The 23903-nt window shown below is 34.8% G+C and overlaps 1 protein-coding gene and 1 long non-coding RNA gene across 2 annotated transcripts; both read right to left on the reverse strand.

Moving 5' to 3' along the window:
* Positions 1-5817: 5817 nt before the first annotated feature.
* LOC143577377 (uncharacterized) lies at positions 5818-7009 on the reverse strand. The gene is made up of 4 exons (XM_077061222.1): positions 6662-7009; positions 6510-6588; positions 6217-6299; positions 5818-6099 (listed from the first exon to the last, which is right to left on the reverse strand). The coding sequence occupies exons 1-4, from the start codon at positions 7007-7009 to the stop codon at positions 5818-5820; spliced, it is 792 nt and encodes a 263-aa protein (XP_076917337.1).
* Positions 7010-9675: 2666 nt separating this feature from the next.
* On the reverse strand, positions 9676-10641 carry LOC143577380 (uncharacterized). Its single transcript, XR_013143102.1, has 2 exons — positions 10472-10641; positions 9676-10393 (listed from the first exon to the last, which is right to left on the reverse strand). It is a non-coding gene; the product is annotated as an uncharacterized LOC143577380 (long non-coding RNA).
* Between the last annotated feature and the right edge of the window lie 13262 nt (positions 10642-23903).

Raw genomic sequence — 23903 nt, forward strand, 5'->3', positions numbered from 1 at the left:
AGAAAATAATTGCATTTATTAACAATATTTATTACTTTGCCATGTTTATGATAAATCAATTATCTTTTTATTATTAGCTGTCATCCCCTTCTTGTATACATATGCATACAATGAGACGAATTAGAAAAAAACTTTTAATACGAATTCCTTACTTGATCTTTGTTTGTATGCTTTATTCTTGTTCCATTGTTTTGGTAGTTTGAACGCCAAAACCACCCCTCCTTCGAACAAATGGCTCGACCATATAGAGTTACAATCACTAACAGCAACATTCCAAAACTTTTGGTGGCATGTGATGATCGTGGAGATGAGCTAATTGGACCTAATCAATCCGTTTCTTGGAAATTTCGTATGAATTTTAGGGATACAACAAGTTATAACTGCTGATTTTCATGGTTTCAACAAAACGTTAGCGTTACTGCTTTCAAAGAAGTCTCATTTCCGGTTGTTGATAAAGATATCGTTAAGTTATGTGGAGCTAATGTATTTAGCTTGAATAGATGTTTTTGGGTAGTAGGACTGACCGGTTTTTATTTTTCCAATACAGATGCCGGTTTTCCGGATTCTGTAAATTGGCGTTTTTTACATTTATGGAACTAGAAATGATAGTCAAATACTTACCATCCTCCATATTCATCAATCAATAATAATTATTATTAAGTTCTACTATCAAACGTTCCCTATAGTGTGTATAACTCAAGGATTGCTTTCTATATATATTGAGAATGGTTAAATTGAAACCTAATGAAAACTTTGAAACCTAGTAGTTGAGATTTGTCCTACTAATGAACATCTCAATTTCAATAAGAAAATGTGAAAGAGTAATCTTGAGGAACTTATTTGTAACAAGCCTGATTTTAGGGCATAATTTTGTTTTTCTTTTTTTTTCATAATTAGGTTAGTAATTGATTTATGTATTACCATTTGCTTGACTGCAAACCTAGGATAACATGGAATACAATTTAGAACCTGTTACACACTGAATTTGTTTATAAAAGTAACATGCCCATACAATATGACCCAAGCAAATTACATAAACGTGACAATACATTAAGACAACATAAACCCATCATACATATATATGACTCCCCCTATCTAATTAACCCTTACCACAACATAGGTACACATTTATAAAACTAGAACGCTAATAATTTGTATTATTGTCTACGAGTTCAAATTACTCTTTAATGCACATACATATCATGTAAAATGGTTTCGTTCTATTCTACATACAATAATAATATATTAATAATTATGTACCGTTTACCTACACAATTTACATAACTATTAATAAATTAGTGTCACAATTAATAATATTGTCATAGCTATTGAAATAAACTACTTAAATACTTAAGTGCATGTATAACCTAATAAAATCCATATATTTTTAAAAGATAACAAACTTAAATCATATTTGTATGAGATAATGTCAAATATATAAAAATACAATACACATGCTTCTTCTTTTTTTTCTATTTACCTTCTAGATGATAGTTGACTTAGCAAATATATTACAAATCTTGCAAGGATTCCATAAGTCAACTTCTTGGACTCTTCAATATCTTGAACAACCTTACACTCCACTCCAAGATCTACATAATCTACCAAATCTTTCACTTTCTCTCTTAGATTCTGCCAGCATTCTAAAGTCAACTTTCGAGACCCATATCTCACTCCAAACTCAATCAAATGACCCCGTTATTCTTCTATAATAACCTTCAATCTCCTCCTGAAAGATTCACTCTGGCCTCACTTCATTTTATCAAGATTTCGACCTCCAAATCGACTTTATGTCAATACTGCGCAAGAACCGAAACTGATACTTTTAATTCGTCATCCTGTTTAAGGTATCAAACAAACTCCAAAATCATTGATTATTTTTCCCACATATAAGGATTTCAATAATATTTATTTTGGTTGAATTCCCAGGTGCATTTGATGACCAGAATTGACCCGAAGTCCGTCCAAAATAGTCACAAGTTCTAGAAGCATCATAGGTGAGTTTGCACTCTTGTTGTTTTGTGAGTTCAAAAGCCTTTATGCTCATTAAACTCTTCTAAACTCATTCTAGGCCAAAACCCTTCAATCACAGCCAAAACACACCTTTGAACCCCTAAGATTAACTGGAATCAATCAAAGGAGAAGCCGTTAATCAATCACAGGAAGTTTCATGCTCCTATGTGTAAGTTTCATCATTGTTAGTTTTCATTTCAATTCTCAAGTATAATACATTTAACTCCAGCCTTGAATCTGATCCAGGAGTCCTCTGATCCTCTCTGGGTTGCTGTTGTGTTCTGCCAAGACGAAGACCTGAAGCACCCTTAAACCGGGTATCACACCTACATACCAATATTATAAGTTTCATACTTCTAAGTGCACGTTTGGTTTGTAATCATTCTTAATCTTGTTTTCACATAATGTAATCAGCCTCTTGTGATCCTTGTTCTAGGCATACTTCAACCCCACTTGAAGCCCCATAGCCGCCTTCAACAAGGTAAACCCGAAGCTCGACTTATTTCGTTTGAAATTCATGTTTTCTACTAACTATTGTACAAAACCCTTATTCCTTCAAAACCCACGAAATTCACAGATGTTTGGACCTTCTTGAAGCCCTATACTTGTGTGTGAAATCAATCCTAATACAAGGTACACGAATCCTAACCGAAAACATTCGTTAAATACGTCTATTATTGAGTTTTACACATCATATAGGCACAAATGATATCCATAACAACCAAAACATTATAAATGTTAAAATTCCAGTAAGCTAATCACTCTAATCTCTAAATAATGGTCCTTTGCTTGAAAACCCATTTTACACAACATTAAAATCGTTAATCCGACATTATGTATTTATATAAATCATTAAATGTAAAAATCGTACAGATATTACTAAAAAGTACTAAAAATAAACTTTTACATCAAACTTAAAGTATTTTATAGGTTTTAGCAACAAGAATCATCTTGATTTGATTTACGAGTCAATGACACGGTGAAACCGATTTAACCACGTTAAAAACCCGAAACAGACGAAAGTTAATATTTTCTAGAACTTATTACACAAACATGGTATTTCCATTAATTTAAACTTACAAGCATCATAAAATGTTATCCTAAGTTTTAAAATGACAAATTGTATCCTAATTAAACAATTACGCTTTATAAACGCAATATCTACCTAAACCGGCAACCACAAACATATATTTTCAAACCACATACATTTTATATAAAATACATAAATCCAAACTATGTATTTTTACTATTTATATACTAAGATAATTTGTATTACATAAATACCAAAAACTTTATACTTTCGTGAACTTTGAGCTTAACCTCATAATAAGAAGCTAGTTTGTTTTGCCAATATCTTGAAGTTATATTCTAAGGACTAATCTAACCTGTAACATCACGTAAATTTTGAGTTAAAAATGTCAAGTTTCCAAAGTCAAGGGATCAATCTTGCCAAATTCCAAACTCTAAGGGTTTAAAATAAAAATTCTGTTTTCTTGTCATATCCCGATACGCGACGGGACAAAAGATAAGCCTATCGCATATCGCGATGGGCTTAGTCAAAAGATTCTAGAAGGAGTCAACAGCGATACACGATCGCTGTTGAACCAACGTCATCGCGTATCGCGATGACGTGGTCTGACACATCGTGACACGTGTGCCACGTGGCAGACGGTGGCACAATGTGTCGCCATGGGTCACCATGTGGCAACGCGTCTGCCACGTGTCACCACACAGCACAACGTCTGCCACGTATCGGCACGTGGCAGGTCTATGTGGTGACTCAGGCAACCTACGTCACGATACACGATGGGCTTGCCAAAGAGGCCGTCGCGTACCGCGACGGGCTCCAAAATTTGCCTACAAATAGTAGGCTACGGGTTCTTCACAACTCACACCAAAATCACACACATAATCATCTCTCTAACATCTCTCTAAACTCCAAGAAACCAACCCTCGATTCGCCTCGATAAACGTGCCCTCGATCCCTCGTTTTCCGTACCATCACCTCGACTTCCATGTCATACCTCGATAATTGTGCCATATTCCGACGTCACGACGTTTCTTTTTAAGAAGTGTTGGTGCCTCGAAGTACGTGTCAAAATAAAGAGAAGCGTTGGTGTCTCATTTTGCGTGCAAAGAAAATGGTATAGAAGTTGAACAAGGTATAAGGAACTTGAAGCAGCGTTGAAGTGCTGCTCAATTGTGTAGGGTTTGCTAAGAAAAGGTAGGCATAATGCCCGAATAAAATAATAATAAAATATTGAAAAAGCTTAAAACCTAAGGTCGAGTAAATACTCGATACCTCGATAAATAAAAGAATAAATAACAAATAAAAGAAAAGAAAGAAATATAAATGTATATTCAAATACATGTGTGGATATATATATGAATCTTTGTTATAAATATTATTTAAGTATAATGAGTATTCTTAAATAATAAAGAAGAAAGACATACGTTTCTTAGAGAAGAAGAAACGTAGGGTTTTATGAATAAGATATCTATAGATTATCTTATAAAGAAAGATATTTTAAACTAAAGGTTTAAAAAGAAAAGAAAAGAGATCAATTTATAAACTAAAAGTTTTAAAGTAAATCGAGGTGGCGATTATAAAACTAAGACTAAAGGTCTTAAGCCGGATTGTATATCTGACTAATAAAAAGTTATACTCGTACTATAGGTGCGAGATAGCAAGGGAAAGACCCTCGGACGGTGATGGAAGTCGATCCCAATCAAAAGGTGAATACGCCCCAACTTTTACAAACTTGTTTTCAAATGAGTCAACTTGTTACATGAAAAACTTTACATGAGACTAAGTGTCTCTAAAAACATTATGAATAAGAGTAAAAACCTAGCCCTCAGGCTGTAGTATACGTTTGTCTGGATCCTTACATATGTGGTAAAAGCAGTGGGCACATCGCACCACGCTTGGTCACGACCTCCAGCCACGATGGGCCGGACCTAAGTACGTTCGAGTGAGACTGACCATGTGTATATTTATGGTACCTAAGTACGTCGAAACGCTGCGGTGTTTTGCTGGGGTGACCTAGTGTAGAGACTCAAGTTTATAATGATGTTGTTTTAACTTAATTATTCCTAACCCAAGATGGGCCGAGACTTACGTGGTCTCGTGGGGTGATTAAGTAAAAGAAAATATTTTAGCGTCAGCATATTCACCAGCGTTCGTTGCTGACGTATTTTCTTAACATTTTGCAGGTAATCTAGAATAGGGCTTGAAGAAAGTAGTGCTCATGATTCCGATGGCTCGGATATTTTGTTAACTTAAATATTAATGAATGGTGGTTTTGTAAAGTATAAACAAAGAATGAGACTTTTGTCTCATCTTTTGTATTGTAAATATTTATAATTTTAAATCCACATGTTTTATAAAGTCTTCCGCATTACCCCGTAACTCTGATTTATTTACAAATGTGGTACCAACTGTTGGTCACACTCCTAGGCCTTAGATGGGGGTGTGACATAACCCGAAATCACATTACTTAAAATATGAGAATGCCTAACCATTTAAGTGTGAATTAGTATAAGGCCCCGTTTGTTTTCAGTAAGAGAATTATGTCTTAATCTGAATACCACATCTGAATATTAAGAGCTGGTTCAAATGTCTGAAATCTGAATCATTAATGTTGTTTGTTTTTTCTAAAACATCTTAATATTAATAAACGTCTGTTTGACCATTTTAAATGTTAAAACCTTTTTCAGTTAATTTAAAATTAAAGTTGTCTTAACATAAAACGTTAAAAACAAAAGTACAACCACAACTACAATGTTTCCAAAACATCTAAGCACTCATATTCGATTTCGCATTAATTGTGTCACGATTCCATCTCTCATGTTTATCATGTATTGTTGATCTACATTACTCCCATGTGATTGAAGCTCATCATCATCATCATCACCGTTGTCATCATCACCATCAATAGGCATTTGAGGTTGATCATATTGAAAGAATAGCTCATCACTTAAGCCTTCTTTTTGTATATAGTTATGAATTGCAAAGCATGCGATAGTGATGTCTCTTTGTTTAACCAAAGGATATGGTGGCATTTTCTTCAAGATAGGAAAACATGCCTTTAACACACCAAAAGCACGTTCAATAACATTTCTATGTTTAGCGTGTGCGTGGTTAAACTTTTCTTTGCTATTCAATGCACGTCTTCAATGAAAATCTCCAAGACAATATCTAACATTGCGATATGGTGCCATAAATCCCCGAGTGTGTTTATATGCAGCATCACAAAGATAATATTTATCTTGAAAGAAAATAGAAACTGTTAGTGTTTATATGCAGCATCATGAATATAATATTTGAAATCGTAATTATACCTGTGGGAGGAAAGGGGAATTCAAAATCAGGTCAACTAATTATTCATTCAATATTCTAGCATCATGTGTGGTGCCTTCCCATCCGGCCACAATGAATGTGAAGACCATATTGAAGTCACAAATTGCCAAAACATTTTGATAACATTCACTCCTACCTCTTTCTCTATACAAATGTTGTTTATCAAGAGGGACAATAGCGTGTATCAATGTTCCGTCAAGGGCACCAACCGCTCCCTGATTGAAAAAGTTTATTACAATATACATATACATAATACAAAATATTAGAGTGGCATTTAAACTATTTTACCTTGAAAATTCGTCGTTCCTTACTATTATTTCCAGGAATATTTGGATCAGGATTAAATGAAGTTGGTCGTATAACTTCTTCGGCAAATATCATCATTTTGTCCAATACTTCATGAAAATACTTATGAATCGTTTCTTTTGAGTGTTGAAACCTACGCTTCATCCATATAAAACATTGATTGTGACCAATTACCATCAAGAATGTAGCCATTTTCTCCTCGACTGTTACATGTTTGTTATCTTTTAACCAACCTTTTGCTTTGAAATGTGCACATAGTCGAACAAATGAATCATGTGACATGCGCAACAACTCGATGCATTGTGTATCATTTCCGTCCAAAAGCTCCATGGTAAATTCATGGCCAGACATAGCGGATGTATTATTCCTATTTCGTTTCATACGCCTAGGCCGGAAGTACTTAAAATAAAAGTAAACAAAAATAACGAAAGCGGGCTTTTGAGTATTATCCATTAACCTGTTAACACAAATGCACAAAGTCACATAAATACCAAATAGTTCACATAAATACCAAATAGTTCATAGGATAAGCACCAAAATAGTTCATGGAATAATGTCACACCCTCAAAATCCACTAACGGAGTTTTACCGTCAGAGGGTGTGAACTAACAGGATCGGAATCATTAGTTATAATCAAACCATAAGTAAAGTTTTCAAACCACAAAAACATTTAAGTGTAAATAAGTGCGGAAGCGTAAAATCATAAACCAAGTGTTGCGTCACGCAGGAAGACTTAAAACCCAATTGATGACGGTTTAAAAACAAGTTTGCAAAAACGATAGAGTTCAAGGTAATGCATGATCCTATACCGCGCGCCCGCCTCGACTACCTGAGAATAACATACTAAAAGTGTTAACACGGGGTTGGTGAGTTCACAAGTTTATATAAATAAAGCGTTTGCGTTTGCGTTTTGCGTTTTGCGTTTGCGTTACCAGATAGTGTTAAATCAATTATATATCTATAGGTAGCTAGCCTATAAAGCAAGTATTACTAAGTGTTCGACACCGAAGCTGACTGTTTATCATTTGCCTTGCCACCAGGTCTATCCCGACCATGGTAACGTGTTAGCCAAGATTACACCCACTCGACTGGAGGTCGAGTTTAGCGTTGGGTGGGGTTTGTCAAACCCAGTAGTACTACTCAACAGTGACTCGCTATTATCCAATACTAAATGGTTCGATGTGTATGAAGGACTTTAGTTGTTTCGTTTGCCACTTAGCCTTTACAAGTGATATATAACTAAATAACAAAATCTAAAGCGTTTTGGAGTATGCATTCTCCCCCAAGTGAAAAGCGTTTAAAAGAGTTAAAAGGGGAACGTGAAACTCACTGTTTGCGAAGAATTCAAGAACAAGTCACCCAAGTGATGCGCGTCACAGAAAATCCTCACTAGCGTTCTAAAACAACAAATGAGGTTTTCTAAGTGTTGGAACTACTATCGAGTCTCTAGACTCGGCACATAACACCTATGCATAAGATACGTTTCGTGTTTCGTTTGTGAATTGTGTGTGTCTCAACAAACACATTGGTGATACGTTACATTTGTGAACAACTACTTACGTGTCAAGTATTAATAGTGTACATTACTAGCAATTATTCCCCACAAGGGCAATTTAGTCAAAAACATTAGCAATTTTCTAGCAACAAGCACGTTTCATGTATTTTCATATAGTTCAGCAGCTAGTTCTATCAGGACAGATTTCTACTTGAAAGATTACTCTATTCAACAGATCATAACATATCAATTAATTCACCAAAAATCGTCACAAAAGAAAACATGAGTTAGGTTTCCAAAACTATTTTTATTGTATTTTTATTCCACATAGATTTCTCACAATGGTCAAAACATTACAGTAAACTCACAGCAGTCAGAATCATGCGCAACAGAATGTTATTTGTTATTCCCGTTAAATGAAAAATCCAATTAATGCAAGACTAATTGGGTTAGGTTCCTAACGCAATTTATTTCCTTCCAGAAGTGGAACCAACCCATTTGGTCTTGTAGTTTATGAGATATCTTAGTCGCAAAATAGCCTAACAGCAGGTCTCCCAAATCAGCCTTGCACAACAGTTTTGTAAAATAATAAAAACAGACTTTTATACGTCCAAAAATTACAAACTCAAGCTTTTCAGATACTAGACTCGACCTAGTATACTGTAGAATCAACAATCGTATCAAGACATAACATTAACATCGAGTTACAGCCGTCCAAACACGAATTCAATAATCTGTCCAGCATCAGTTTTCATCAAAACTCAATAAACAATTAACCTATGAACTAACAATCATGCATGTAACCCTAAATCATCAACAAAAAACATATTAAACACTTAGGGTTTATGTTTACAGGTTTAATCATACAATTAAATGATAGAATAAATTAGATATGAAGCTTATTTACCTAGTTATCACTTTGTATCCTTCAACAACCTTGTAAACAACTTGTATGTGTATGTGTGTGTGTGGTAATCGGTCGATCCAAGGGGGAGGGGGGCTGCCACCAGGTGAGAGGGGAGGGAGAGAGGGGATTTGGGTTTATGGTTAAGGTTGTTTATATATTAATTAAATAAATGACAAGTTACAACTAGCACCCTCAACTTCTATTTTGTATAATTCTAGCATAAAACATAAATCACCTCCATAATATAATGACATGCATACAAGTACACATTAATACATATAAACGTAACACATAATTATATCAAGTACTTGTTTATAATATTCATCGTTTGTTCACCAATGGTTTGAGTCGACTCGTGTGTGTTTCGGTGAAATTCCGAAAGACTACTTGTGTAGTGATTGTCAAGCGTCATTTAAAACCCTAGTTTAAATGTAATGAGATGTGTGTTATAGATCAAGTGATCTTAAGTTTGAATTGACGGAGTTTGAATTGACGGAGTTAACCCGAAATTGACGAGTGTCACAAATAAGCACCAAATAGTTCATGGAACAAGCACCAAATAGTTTGTAGCATAAGCACAACTAGTTCAAAAAAAATAATAATAACCAACTAGTTCACATAAAACGTACCAACTAATTCTCAAAAAAGGTACCAACTAGTTCACAAAATGTATCATCTAGTTCATAACAAAGTCACAAAACACGAAACAGAACTACTTCATAATCCCCAAAGTCTTCGCCATCATTGTAATCCAATTTTTTAAGACCTCCGGATCTGATGGTAGTGTCATCCATGCCTCTCTATAGTTGTTTGAAGGTTGGCTAAAGATACCAAATGTGGCTAAGAAAATTGGATATGTGGCTTCCAACCCAAGTCCCTTTAACTTATCATGACATTCATCAATTGTCGGCCTCACCGGTTTGTTTTCAGCTAGATTGGCAATTACCTTTCTCATGTCTACCTCTAGGTCAGTCAAATTAATGGTGTGTTTAGCCTTTTTATTGGCCCGACCCCGATCTTCCTTAGGAGCATTTGTGTGTTCGGGGATTGAGGAATCACCTTCAAAGCCTGTATTATAGCCGGTTTCTTCATATGTGTTTTCTTCGTATGTGTTTTCATCATCTAGACTCTCAATAGGACCACTATCAATCTGATGGAGTGGAATGACAGAAGCTTGGGAAGATGAGGAATCTCGACGGGGAGCAATGGGACGACGGATAGAACCTGTTGCTGAATTCTTATCGAATAGAGTTGCACAAAGCTCATGATTAGCTAATGGCGTGGTTTTCAAGGAAGCTGCCTTAGGATGAACCTATATTTAATTTGGAGACGTTTACAATTAATAGGTAATATATATATATATATTAGAAAAGCATACTTGTAAACAAACCTTGCAAACAGCGTCCCAATCTTCATTTGCGTAAACATATCTGTGTGAGGGTTATAAATGTTTCCAGTCTTTCTTTTCATATAAGACCAAGCTAAATACTTTGCTCTGAGGTAATCATACTTGTTTTTTAATTGTTTTTGTTCAACCGCCATGCCATGTGCTTCCAATAGTTTTTTTACCAACAGCAGCCCAAGACTCCCATTGTAAGCTTACTCCCATATAGCCCACCCTAACCGTTTCTTCTATACATGTCTCTAAAAAGAGTTTTTCTTGCTCTGTCGTAAGTTTCAATCTCTTATCACCCATGCCTAAGATCAACAAAAAACAGGGCCGCTGACATAATATTTTTAGAAGGTTTCTAAGCATTTGACTTTGAAAAAAGTTAAGAAATTAACACCTAAATTAGCTGTTACAATTGTGTATATATGTTTTTGTTTACCAACAGTCCATGGCATTAGGGGTTGTTATCTGTATAGCATACAAACTACAGTATCTATCTAACATTAAAGCTATAGAAAATGATAATCAATAACCCTACAGCCTACATATTTTACAAGTATAACATATTCTTAACAATCAAAAATACAAAGTCATAGATAGTATTCAAAACCCTAACAAACCCATGAACAAAATAACCTTAAAACATCAAGAAATCAGCCATACTAATCAAGATTCAACTAGAAAAGATAAACCAGATCTACACATTCATACCAATAATAAACAATAGCATCGATCTCACCTGAAATTGTGTAAGGCCCCGTTACCGGTGCCCTACATTTGGTGTTGGATTTACTCATAAACGCAGTTCTTTATATCAGAGTTAATTAAAAACTTTACGCAGAATAACATAAAACATCAATAGTCGTTACAATCATTCATAACTTGTCTTTAAAACATAACTTAAAACATGTCTTTTAGTTCAAACGTTAACAATTAAATCGTCAGATGCCAGCTTCTTTATTCATCCGCCATGTATCTCCCTTTAAGCTAGCTGTCTCATCCTACTCACCTGCGTGCATACTAAAAGTCAGTTACGCTGAGTGAGTTCTAGTTAATCATACATCAAACAATACATTCACTTACCTTCAATCATGCATCCGAAGATACATGATAATTACTATACTAATTTAATTATATATCATACTTTCATACGTACGTACATACTTAATTACTTTTATACTTTATATTTACTGTCCATTCTATCTCATATAATATTAGGGTCTGATCCCTTCCTTTGCTATCTCAGATATTATTAGGGTCTGATCCCTCTTTCCTTTGTCTATCTCAGATATTATTAGGGTCTGATCCCTTTCTTGTCTATCTCAGATATTATTAGGGTATGGTCCCTTTTTTACTTCTCTATCTCAGATATTATTACGGGTCTGATCCCGTCTTCTCTATCTCAGATATTATTAGGTTCTGATCCCTCTTTCTTCTTCGTTCATACTATCTTTACATACTCATACATATACTTTCTTTAATAATTATTACATACTCATGTATCGTACATATATTTATATCATACACATTCATCTTTCATATACATACCTCCCTTGTCAATACGTGCAATATCCGAAGATCGTTCACGTATCGACAAGCTTTCATTCACAATCATAACATAATATCTATCACATAAATCATACATGGCATACACTTACCATTTAAGGTAAGTGTATTAACTATCACATCGAGTATGCACACAGCCCCGAAAACAAAACAAGGAAATGGGACTAGAAACCCACCTGAATTCGGTTACGTTCACCGTTTATGGTAATCCCTTTCTTGAGCTGTGCACGACTAACTTTATAACAATTACACCTATCAATTACTATTACTATTCGCATTGTATTTCTATCTTTATATAACCCACAATGAACGGGGGTCCGGGGGCAGCGCCCCTGGTAGCGGGGTTCTAGGGGCGGCAGCCCCTAGCGGGGTCCACGGGGCAGAGCCCCTGGCTGGGGTTAACTGTCTTAACACATTTTCCATTAGGTTTTTAATTCATTTCTTAGCGAACTTAACTTTAGGCGAAGTTAACTTGGCGAAGTTAAACCTTAAGCGAACTTAGCTTTAGGAGAAGTTTAACTTGGCGAAGTTAAACCTTAAGCGAACTTAACCCACAGCAAAGTTGCCCGCTGGCGAACTTGGCTATAGCGAACTTAACTTTGAACGAACTTAGCAGCGAACTTGCCTAACGAAGTTAGCTAGTGAGCGAACTTATATGGCAAGCGAAGTTCTACTTCACGCAAACTTATACAGCAGCGACGGGTTTTGATTCTTAATCCATAAACATCTATGTTTAACCCGCAACACTTCGATATGGTATTAACCCATCCCGTAAACGTTCTCATGTTCATTTTCGGATAAAACTTGACCCGGACAAGCGTAAAGTTTGGACCTTTAAGCTAAAACATTCAAAACTAGATCTTAGGGTTCCATTTTAAACGAGCCGCTTATGTTCACGGGTTCATTAGGTTCGCTTTATCATCAAGTTTACAATTTTAATACTCGTTTATACCCGATCTACTCTAGGTTCAAGTTTCGTGACTAATCGTTTATAAATACGTGAACTTTAAGATTGAAATCATACCTTTATGTGTTCGGTTTGCTCGGTTATCTCGTAACTAGCTCGTATATTGAAGGTCTTATAATGGTTGGCTTGATTTTGGCCTCGGACGTCTCTCTCTCTCTCTCGGCCGTATAAGAGGTGATGTAGGATGTGTGTGTTTTGAGTGTGTAGAGATTTATGAAAGATGGAAATGATAGTTAGGGTTTTAGGATGGTTTAAGGGGATATTTATATCCCTTAAAGCCCATGGACCTAAGGCCCATTCCCTTTAATCCATCTTAATTAGTCCAAGTCCATAATCTTTTCCTCATTAGACGTTAATTAGTAATATTAAACGCACGACAATTTAACGCAACATTCTCTATTTATTATTAGAATATTTAGGATGTTACAAATTGGGGGAAAGAGGAAGACCGGCGGAGATGGAGGGCCGGCGGAGGTGAAGACCGGCGTAGGTGGAGGGGAGGCGGTGGTGGAGGCAGCGAACCCTAGAGAGGGAGGCGGTGGTGGTACAAACAAACGTACAGCTCTGACCGTGTTTTTCTTTAAGAGGCCATTTAGAAGTTTGTTTACCTCTTTTTCTATAAGAGACCATTTAGAAGTTTTACCTCTTAATAATATATAAAAAACAAACAGTCGAACCTCTTAATTCCTCTTACCGAATCAGACTTCAGAGGCCATTAAGAGGTTTTTCTGAAAAACAAACAGGGCCTAAATATGTGCAAGCTTACGACCATTATTAAACCAAAATTAGTAATCGAATCTAAGAAACAAAATATTATCATCATCATCATTATTGTTATTGTTTTTATTATTATTAATCAATATAGGTGAACTATATATTTAGATATATATCAATCTAGCATGAACCTTAATTATACTCTCATAAGACAAAACTCGAACATCCTAATAATTAAGAACATTTTGTTCCTTCACATATTGCTATAAGCAACCATAACCTTTCATAACTTAAATAAAAACATAACCTTAACCTACTTAGACCACAAGCACATATAATATGATGCATGTTACGTTTAATGACATGTTATATGAATTTAGGAATATCTTTGACTTGGAGCCGTTTCCCGAATAGCATACAAGATTCTTTAGTGTTTTTATCTTCACACATATGCATAGGCCAAGGTGAGTTCATGCACTACCCTTTTTCTTAAATTTTTGGGTGGATACATGCTTCTATATATTTTTTAAACTTATTGGTGTATTATTAATCAAGACCGATTTAGCTGCCTTAAACAATCCCCGACTTTCTAGCACAATCATTAACTCCGAAAGGAGCCACGAGATATATGTGGTAGTACTATCTGGGAGACCCCCGCACACAGTAGGCCTACATCATGGGACGACCACCCGCTGAATGATAAAATGTATATCTTGTGACATATATCCGCAAATATAAGTGTAATTTGACCCATAACAATAATGGGTATGGGTAAGGGGTATTTATTTTAGATGTTCACCGGGTCGTGGACACAGATTTGATTGTGAACTTGCTTAATGTGCACCATACTATTTAGATCATTTTTATTTAAATGTTTTCATAACTTAAACTCATGAACTCACCAACTTTTTAGTTGACCCAATTATTTTAAGCATGTGTTTAGGTACCTCTTTTCAAGATATGGAATATATAGAGAATTAGATATGAGCTTGTTTGGAGATAGAAGACCCTCTTTAGAAGACTTACATCAAACCGTAGAGATTAACCCGAAGAAACCATGATGGATTGTAGAGCATATCTTCTAATTAGATGGTAGTTGAACTTATAGCTTGTAGTTGTACTTGACATTTGATTGTAACATTGACCTAGTGTCTAAATATAAATTAGTTACCCTATTTCCGCTGTGTTTTGGTTGGTATTCAATCGTCACGTCCAGCCCCCTAGTCGGGGTGTTACATTATTTGTCTCGAAACAGACCGATACTCATATTCTCTCTCCAAATTTTCTCTCTCCATCCTTTTATTTTACCAACTTTTATACTTTCACTCTCTCTTACTTTTTCTTAATTTAAGCTTTCTTTCTCCAACTTTTTTTATTGTCACCTTTACACCAACTTTCGGTCTTACTTTTTGTCTCCAACCTATCTCTTGTTAGTGCACGGTTTTGTCGTCTCGAGTCATTGAAATTATCGTTTGTAATTTATTATTATTTTAATGTTAAAAAGATATTTATGGAAATATGAACCCATTCGTTATGTAAGGCTCATTCGTTAAGGATGTTTAACGAATGAACCCATTCGCTATTATGTATAGTTCATTCGTTAAGGATGTTTAACGCATGAATTATAATGGTTATTTGTATTTGTCCATTCGTTAAGGATGTTTAACGAATGGATCTAAGTCACTATGCAATTGATCCATTCGTCATGGAATGTTGACGAATGGGGTATAGCGAATGAGTCATTAGCTATACCTTATGTTATAACTTATGTAATGATAACGAATGGAGGCCATTCGTTACGAGATGTGTAACGAATGGTATCCCATTGTCTATATAAGGCCTGTTATGCCATCGATAATTTAAGTATTGATTAAGTTTATACCGAAACTCTGTCAAATTACTCTCTCAATTATTTCGCCTAATCTATAGCATATCACAACATTAGATCTATTATCTAATAAATATTCAATGAATCGGTGTTGGTTGGATTCAGTGTTTAACAAGTGGTATCAGAGCTCCAGGGTTAGATTGCGTGTGGTTTAAGGTATTTTGGTATGAATTGACAGAGAATTTCGTTATTAATTGTTAATTTTTGGTTTAAAGTTAATTTTATTGAATTCACTTGAATTATCATCTGAAATGATAATTGGGGTTTGATTTGATTGAAATTGTATTCGGATTGGATTGAGTAAGGATTGTGAGAACTGAATTGGGTTATTAAGGATGTTTGATGTGGTTTTGGTTTGGACTTGAATTGTGTACGGAACAGGGGATTGTATTCTCTGGTTTTCTGAATTTTGGTTACATTTGGATCGATTTAAGGTTTAAGGAATAGGATACGGGTGTTCGCTATATGATTACGAGCATTTTGATTCTTTGATTAACTGATTTGGTGCAATTTTGACGTAGTAATCCATTAGGTAAATTTGTTGGTTTAAGATTTTGGATCTGCAAATTTTCCAGAAATTCTGGAAATCATCGTTTGAAGGTTTGAAGATTTGAAGATCTTCGTCATTCGTTATGATGATTATTACTCATTCGTGACACGTTTGTAGTTTGTTACAACAGAATAACAAACTCTTTCGTTATCAATTTGTTATCAATTCGTGTTGATCATTCGTCACTGTAGCTAATTCGTTATTAAAAATTGGTCATTGGTGCTCACTCATTCGCTACTCATTCGTCACTGATTCGTTAACCATTCGTCTTCTCATTCATCATTAATTTGTCATTGATTCGTTTTCTCATTCGTCCTCTCATTCGTTATTAATTCACCATTGATTCGTCACTCATTCTTCTAAGTCATTCGTTACTTATTCGTTGTTCATTCGTCCTTTCATTTGTCATACTTACATCACTTCTTTCGTTAAGTTACTATGCTTGATTCGTTATCACCCATCTTCACTCATTCTTTACCAAAGTTTCAATTTAATCCCTTAAGTTTGAAATTTGAACTTATATTTACTTAAAATGGCTAGTTTTTATGCATATGAATCTCAGAATGTATTGATGCAACAAATGTTACATCTTGATGCAGAAATTGGATCTCATTCGAAATGTCCACGTCTGATGAACCTCGGTGATTTTGCCAAATGGGAACCTCGTTTCTTATAATTAAAGTATTCATTAAACGTAGGGGTTCTACCAAATTATTTTATTAAGGATTACGTCACTCATGCATGTTTTTCCAACGGGTCACTAAATCTTCAAATACAGTCTCACCAATTTTTTTGTGCCTCAATAAAGAAATGGAGGATAAGATGCGGGGGACGGAATTTGCAATATATGTAGTTAAATTTAAAATTTTTTCAAAAATGTTAATTATATTAAAATTCAAAAATAAAAAATAAAATTAACGTCGTCACTCAATGTCAAGATAAAAAAAATAAGAAGATTTCCTATGTGAAACAAAAAAGAAAAAGGCTAAAAAACATGTTAAAACCATTAATTAAATAAAATATGAAAATTGAATGACTTAAATAGAACACTTTTTAAACGTTGTGGGACATAATTGGAACACTTTTGAAACTTGGTTACTATTCTATGAAGTTGCCTCATATATGGCTTAGAACATAGTCGGGGGTATGCCTCATACCTTGATCAGATATAAGTTAAAATATAGTTTTTATAAGACAATGGTAGAGATAAAATCATAGTTTTAAAAAAACCCGAGTACTCTCCGAGTAATCGCTACAAGGTATGGTGCCGATACGACTTTCTTTAACTTCGTCTAGTTACTCTGAATCGATCAAAAGTGTGACCTTCGTCACAATTGGATCTAGTTGGTCAAATCGAGCCTATTTTGACTTTAAAAAATTAAATTTAATTCATATTTGTATAATATTAAAGAATGACTATCATATTTTTAATTAATGAATTTCAAATTTTAGATACTTTAGTATTTAAAGATCATCTTTTTTATTTATATTGATATTCACGTGTTTTGTTATAAATATTAGTAGATTTATGATTCTTGGCATATATATAAGTTCCTAAAAATTAGTTTCTTTATAAATTAGTGTAACATCCTAATTTCGGTTTTATTAATAGAATAAATATCGTCTATTTTATAGTGGGTCGTTATCGGTTTAGAGAAATAGAATACGAGTTGGGCTAGTGTTAGGTTAAATGGATATGGATTATGGACTTGGATTATGAAAGAAAGAGGAAAGGACCATGAGCTTAAGCCCATGATCCATAATTATATAAACCATTAATCCCTCATTTAATTCATTCTCACACATTCCATACACCACCCAAAACACACACTTAAGATTTCTCTCTAGTTCTTCCTTATCTGTAGCCGAAATCAAGAAGGAAACCGAGCACCGGTCCGAGGTAACGATAGTTTAATATTGTATGAGCTTAACCCGTTAGATAAAGTTGCGAAACAACGAGCCGACACCGTTAAAACGTTTAAATCACGAGATCCGGGTGGAATCGGGTATAAACCGAACCTATGATGAGCTTAGGGATCACCCTAGCTCAGATCTGGATCGAACGGGGCGAAAAACGGTGAAAAACGAGTTAAAAATCGTTTTTTCCGGCGGCCTTCCGACAATGACGGCGCCGGAAAAGTAGTACGAGGTTAAGGGTATGTCAGGGAATGTTCTGACATTCCCTGACCTAACCCTAGTTCGCTAACGGGAATTTAGCGAATTAAGGGTGATTCGTTAAGTAGATTTGCTGAGGAAAGATAACGAACTAGCCTTAGTTCGTGTCCTTATTCGTTAAGGAAAAGATAACGAATTAACCCCCCCCCCCTTTCGTTATAGCCATTCGTTATAGCCATTCGTTAAAGGAGATAACGAATTAGAAGGTCCAATTCGTTACTTGAACTGATTCGCTATGTGGACTGGTTCGTACAAGGACGGATTCGTCAGAGGTCCAGTTCGCTAGAGGGCTCAGTTCGTTACAAATGACCAGTTCGCTAAGATAAGTCAATTCGTTAAAGATTGAATAACGAACTAGAAAGTTTAATAAAATGACAGAACAGTCCCTGGACTTAGAAAAAGAATGAATTAATTACAATTCACCCCTTGAACTTTTGAGTTAGCAAACTAATTAATGATTCGAAATTATAATGGAAAATGTGTTACGACAGTTAATGGAAATAAAATTTTTCCAAGCTGACCTGGCAGCTCGACCCCAGCCAGGGGCTCTGCCCCTTGGACCCTGCTAGGGGCTGCCGCCCCTAGACCCCGCTGCCAGGGGCGCTGCCCCCGGACCCCCGTTCGTTGTGGGTAGTAGCTAAGACTAGAAAGATGATATGAGTGGTGGTAGTTAATTGATACATGTAAATATTATACAGTTAGCCGTGCACAGCTCAAGAAGGGAATAACGATTAACGGAGAGCGTAACAGGATTTAGGTGAGTTTCTAGCCCCATTTATGTGCTATGTTTTCGGGGCTGTGTGCATACTCAATATGTTTGTTAATACGCTTATCCTAAAAGATAAGTGTATGCCTTATGTGAATAATGTGAAATATATGAATGATTGCTTGATGGTACGTGAACGATCTTCGGATATTGCACGTACTGTCAGGTTGTAACGCTATGTATAAGGTAAGTATGATATGTATGCTTATGTGTATGAACGTGATAAAGTTAATAAAAGAAGGAAAGGATGGTTGTATGGTTGTATGGTTACGAAAAGGGTACCGAGCCCTAATAATACTCGAGGTATGATGTATGGTTATATGGTAACGAAGAGGGAATCGAACCCTACTAATATTCGAGAACTAGGGAACCGAACCCTGCTAATATTCGAGGAAAGAGGGTACCGAGCCCTAATAATACTCGAGGAATGTAGGGCGTAATGCTCTTTATAACGTAAGATATGAAAGCAATTTAGTACAAAAGAAAGTAAGAAAGTATGAAAGTATGAATGAAAAAATATAAGTTTGTGTGTATTGTATAATGTATGATTAACTAGAACTCACTCAGCGTAGCTGACTTTTAGTATGCACGCAGGTGAGTAGGATGAGGCAGCTCGCTTGAGGAGACACGTGGCACTGAATAAGAGGCTGGCATCGGAAGACTCAAGACGTTTAAGTCTAATGTTTTGTTTATTTTGAAAAACAAGATGACGTTTTAAGACAAGATGTGTTTTGTTATGAAATGTTTTATGAAAGCTTTTATATTCCGCGAATGTTTTAATTAACTCAGATATTTAGAACTGCGTTTATGAGTAAATCCAACACGAAAGTAGGGCTACCAGCAACGGGGCCTTACAATTAGCTCGTCCGAGTACTCCCCAAGCATTCTCCGCTTAGGCCGAGTACTCACAACTCCCTAGTCGACCGCCATGGGAGCGCCTAGTGACTTTTACAACCATGGCTAAAATATTATTTCTTTATAATACAAAGTTCTTATAATGTTTTTTTAAGAAGAAACCCGGTATATACGTTTCTTCGTAAAGAAGAAAAGTATCGTCTGAATGATAAACAAAAGGGGGACTAAAGGTCCATATATTTTATAAAGAAATAATCGTCAAGGTAAAAGTTATGCAAATAGATTAAAGGTCTAAAGCTAGATAGTTGATCTAGTTATTTATAAAAGATTATGCTCGTACTATAGTCTGAGGTAACAAATAAACATAAATCAGCGAGGCACACTGACCATAGACAAAGGTGAATACATCTAAAGTCTTTACAAGCGTGAATACGCTCAAACGTTTATAACTCTTTAACCGAGTCTTACAAATGTTCACATGAGATTAAGTATCTCTAAAACTTTATAAACAAAGGTAATCGTTAGCACTCACGCTATCGTATACGTTTGTCTGGATCCTTTCACATGTGGGTAGACGGTGGGCACACCGCACCACGCTTGGTTATTCCCCCGCCACGTTGGGCCGGATCTAAGTAATATTCGAGTAGGGAATAATTTTTTGTATATTGGTAGTTTCTAAGTACTCGAACGATGTGGTATTTGCTGAGCAGTTTCAAGTTGAGCAGGAGTTTGTAATAATTATTTAAAATTTCATAACTTAGTTATTTCCTATGCCACGATGGGTCGAGTCAGATACACAAGGAGTAATTAAGTATATAAATTATTTTAGTGTCAACGTGTTCACCATCATGTGTTGCTAACGTATTTTATAAACTGTTTACAGGTAATCAGGAATAGATGATGGGAGACTGTGTTTAGCCAATAGACGATTTGATGGCTCAGTTGAAGTTTTTATTATTAAAATAATGTAAATTATGGTTATATAATTTCAAACACTTTTGTAACAACTATCGGGTGTTTAGTTCCTGACTTTTGGAATATATTAATATTTTAATCAAGACCTCCATTTTACAACTTTAAACTCTGATATATTTACAAAACAGTTACCAACTATTGGTCGCACTCTCAGGCCTAAGTTGGAATGTGACAATGAAACTCCTATGTGGGGCTGCTATTTATCAAAGTTGAAGCGATAGTCGATTCCAAACACGCCTGAATGCACGCAAACCATTTTTTCAAAAACCCAAAAAATTCATCGTACAATTCAACAATTCATAACTCAACAAATCGTATGTCTTTTCAAAATCAATTCTAAAAAGACTTTTTTTTCTTCTATTAAACCAGTTAACCACCTCGTTAACTATCAAGGGGGCATCTAAAATATGTAGACCCTTAATGAAAGCCGATTGTTTGCCTCTTATATACGATACTTGTTTGTTTAGTAATCTATTCCTACATTTAATCGTGGGTTTCAAGTTGTTTGATTGTGGTGTGTGTGAGAGGTTTTCTATTTGAGTCATCTTTAACCATAAATTGGCTCGATCTTGGCTTGTCAAGGTTTGTGGTTTGTTATTCTCTAGTGGTATAGTAGTTCTAATGATGTTTTTGCCAATTTCTCAACGGTCAATGTTCAAGTTAAATCATTCAACAATAGAGCTTCAAGTGGTCAATAATGTATTTTGGAAGGCAATTTACCTTGACTCGAGCTGTGCCTCAAGTGGATCTCTTAAGTATCTATTCAATATAAATCCATTTTAAAAAAGATGATATATATTAGCATACTTTTAACTTCTCTAAACATTTTATATTATTATTTAAATTAGGGGTGAGCAATAACCGAATCGTTAACCGAAACTGAACCGATAACCGACGAAACCAAACCGATATAACCGAAAACCGAATTAACCGAAATTAACCGAACCGAACCGAACTCTTCATTTTTTAATATTTTCAAGCATTTTTCCTTCTATTTCATGTATTATATGCATTACTAGTTTAATACTATCATTTTTATGTTTTTATATCCCCATTTCATGTATTAATATCTCAATTTCATATATTTAAACCTTCATTTCATGTAGTTATGCATTCATTTTATGTATTTAAACATTCATTTCATGAATTTTTAAGCAAAATTTTAGCACAAATTTGATACTGGTTATTAACCGAAATTAACCGAACCGAACCGATAACCGATCGGTTAGGTTGGGTTAATGCTAATAACCGAGCCGAACCGTGCACACCCCTAATTTAAATAGCTTAATTTTTATAATATATCTTACAAACCCAAATAAATTGAGCATAGATTTTTTTTTAAGTTACACCTAAAATATTCAAGTGAGACTAAGAGCATTTCCAGCTATGTGTTTAGTTTTCCATCCAATTTAGTTGGCAAATGACATGGATGAGAGAGAAAAGAGAAATAGATGAGAAAGTTTATCATGTTTAGAAAACTGGATAAGTTTGTGAATGAGGAGTTAGTGAAAAGATAGGAGAGGAAAGAGAAAAGTAGAGAGAGAAGTGAGAAATTGATGATTGGTCATCCACTTTGTTTTAGCAGTGTGGATTTTCTAAAGCCTATATCGTTTTTGGTTGAATATCATACAGTTTTGCTTCTAAACAAGTTAGTGATTGTACAAATTGATAAAAGGTCGATAATAACTTTTTATTTTAGAGTTTACGTATATTTCATACAATGATGATAATTATTGATATAAAAAAAACATTCTAATTTCTACGAAATCCATTAAAAACATTAAATAAAAAACTAGCTTTTGTATATAATTTTTATATTCGTATTAAAAATTACATTTATACTTCAACACGTAATATATTTTACCATGATTATAATTGAAAGCAACTTGCTCAAGGGGCAATTATTTAATTATCTATATGAGCTCGATTTCTTATTTGATTAACAAAAAAATAAAGTAAGGTCATGATATTGTTCGAGGACACTGAAGGGCTGTAGATTACTAGCAAACGTCTGACTCTGAACGAAACATCGAATTAAATTTTAATCTTTCTAAAAGTCACTAGCTTACAAGAAGCTTCAAATCTATACCTTGAAATCAAACGTTTACTATTAACAGGATATTTTGTTGAATAGACACGCACACATACATGACGGGTAATCCTAAAAATATATAAATCTAAATGCGTTCACAATGTATCCGATGTGGGTCGTATCCGAGAATCCTTAATAAGTAGAAAAGACGGGCCACTATTTTGTTTTTTTTTAGTTTTTTACGGAGTTTGATTCTAACTGACCGGGTTTAGAAATATTGTAGGTTTATAGGTATAATTGGGTTTGATTGAGATGAGTTTAAATCTATAATGTGTTTAAATGAGATGTGTTATGGGTATAGTTAGTTTTTTATAATAAATTTTTACTTAATAAAAAATTACTCTAAAAATACTGAGCCCTGGCGGTTTCCGCCTCGCAGCTCCCTAGGGCCACCATCACTTTTGTCGTCGCCACCACCATCGTGGCCATTGTTTTTTTTTTGTTTGTTTTCTTTTGGTAAAGTTTATTTATTTTGAGGTAGGGGTTTTTCATTTATATTTAATTCTAGGGCTGTGCAACGGTTTAGCACCTCGAGAACTGAACCAGAACCGAAAATGAGTGAAAAATAGAACTGGAACCGGAACCTATTATAGTAAACCGGTTCGGTTCCAGAACCGCTAAAGCCGGTTCTCGCTAATTGGTTATGGCTAGAACCGGTTCGATCATTTATTTATCAAATAAGTTGTGCAAATTGCAAAACAAGTTTATACAATTGTATGTCTTTTTTCAAGGTAAAACTAATTTAGATTATAACAAGAACATTCGTTATATTTTTTATTAAAACCTAATTGTTGAAGTTAAATAAATCATTAGCAACGATAAATTAATGGAAGATCGTATCATTTTATATTAAATTACATTGATAGCTTAAATCAATTTGATCA

Source organism: Bidens hawaiensis, unplaced genomic scaffold, assembly GCF_021521415.1.
Source record: "Bidens hawaiensis isolate Kalapana, Puna unplaced genomic scaffold, B.hawaiensis_p1.1 tig00028543_1, whole genome shotgun sequence".
Lineage (NCBI taxonomy): Eukaryota > Viridiplantae > Streptophyta > Magnoliopsida > Asterales > Asteraceae > Bidens > Bidens hawaiensis.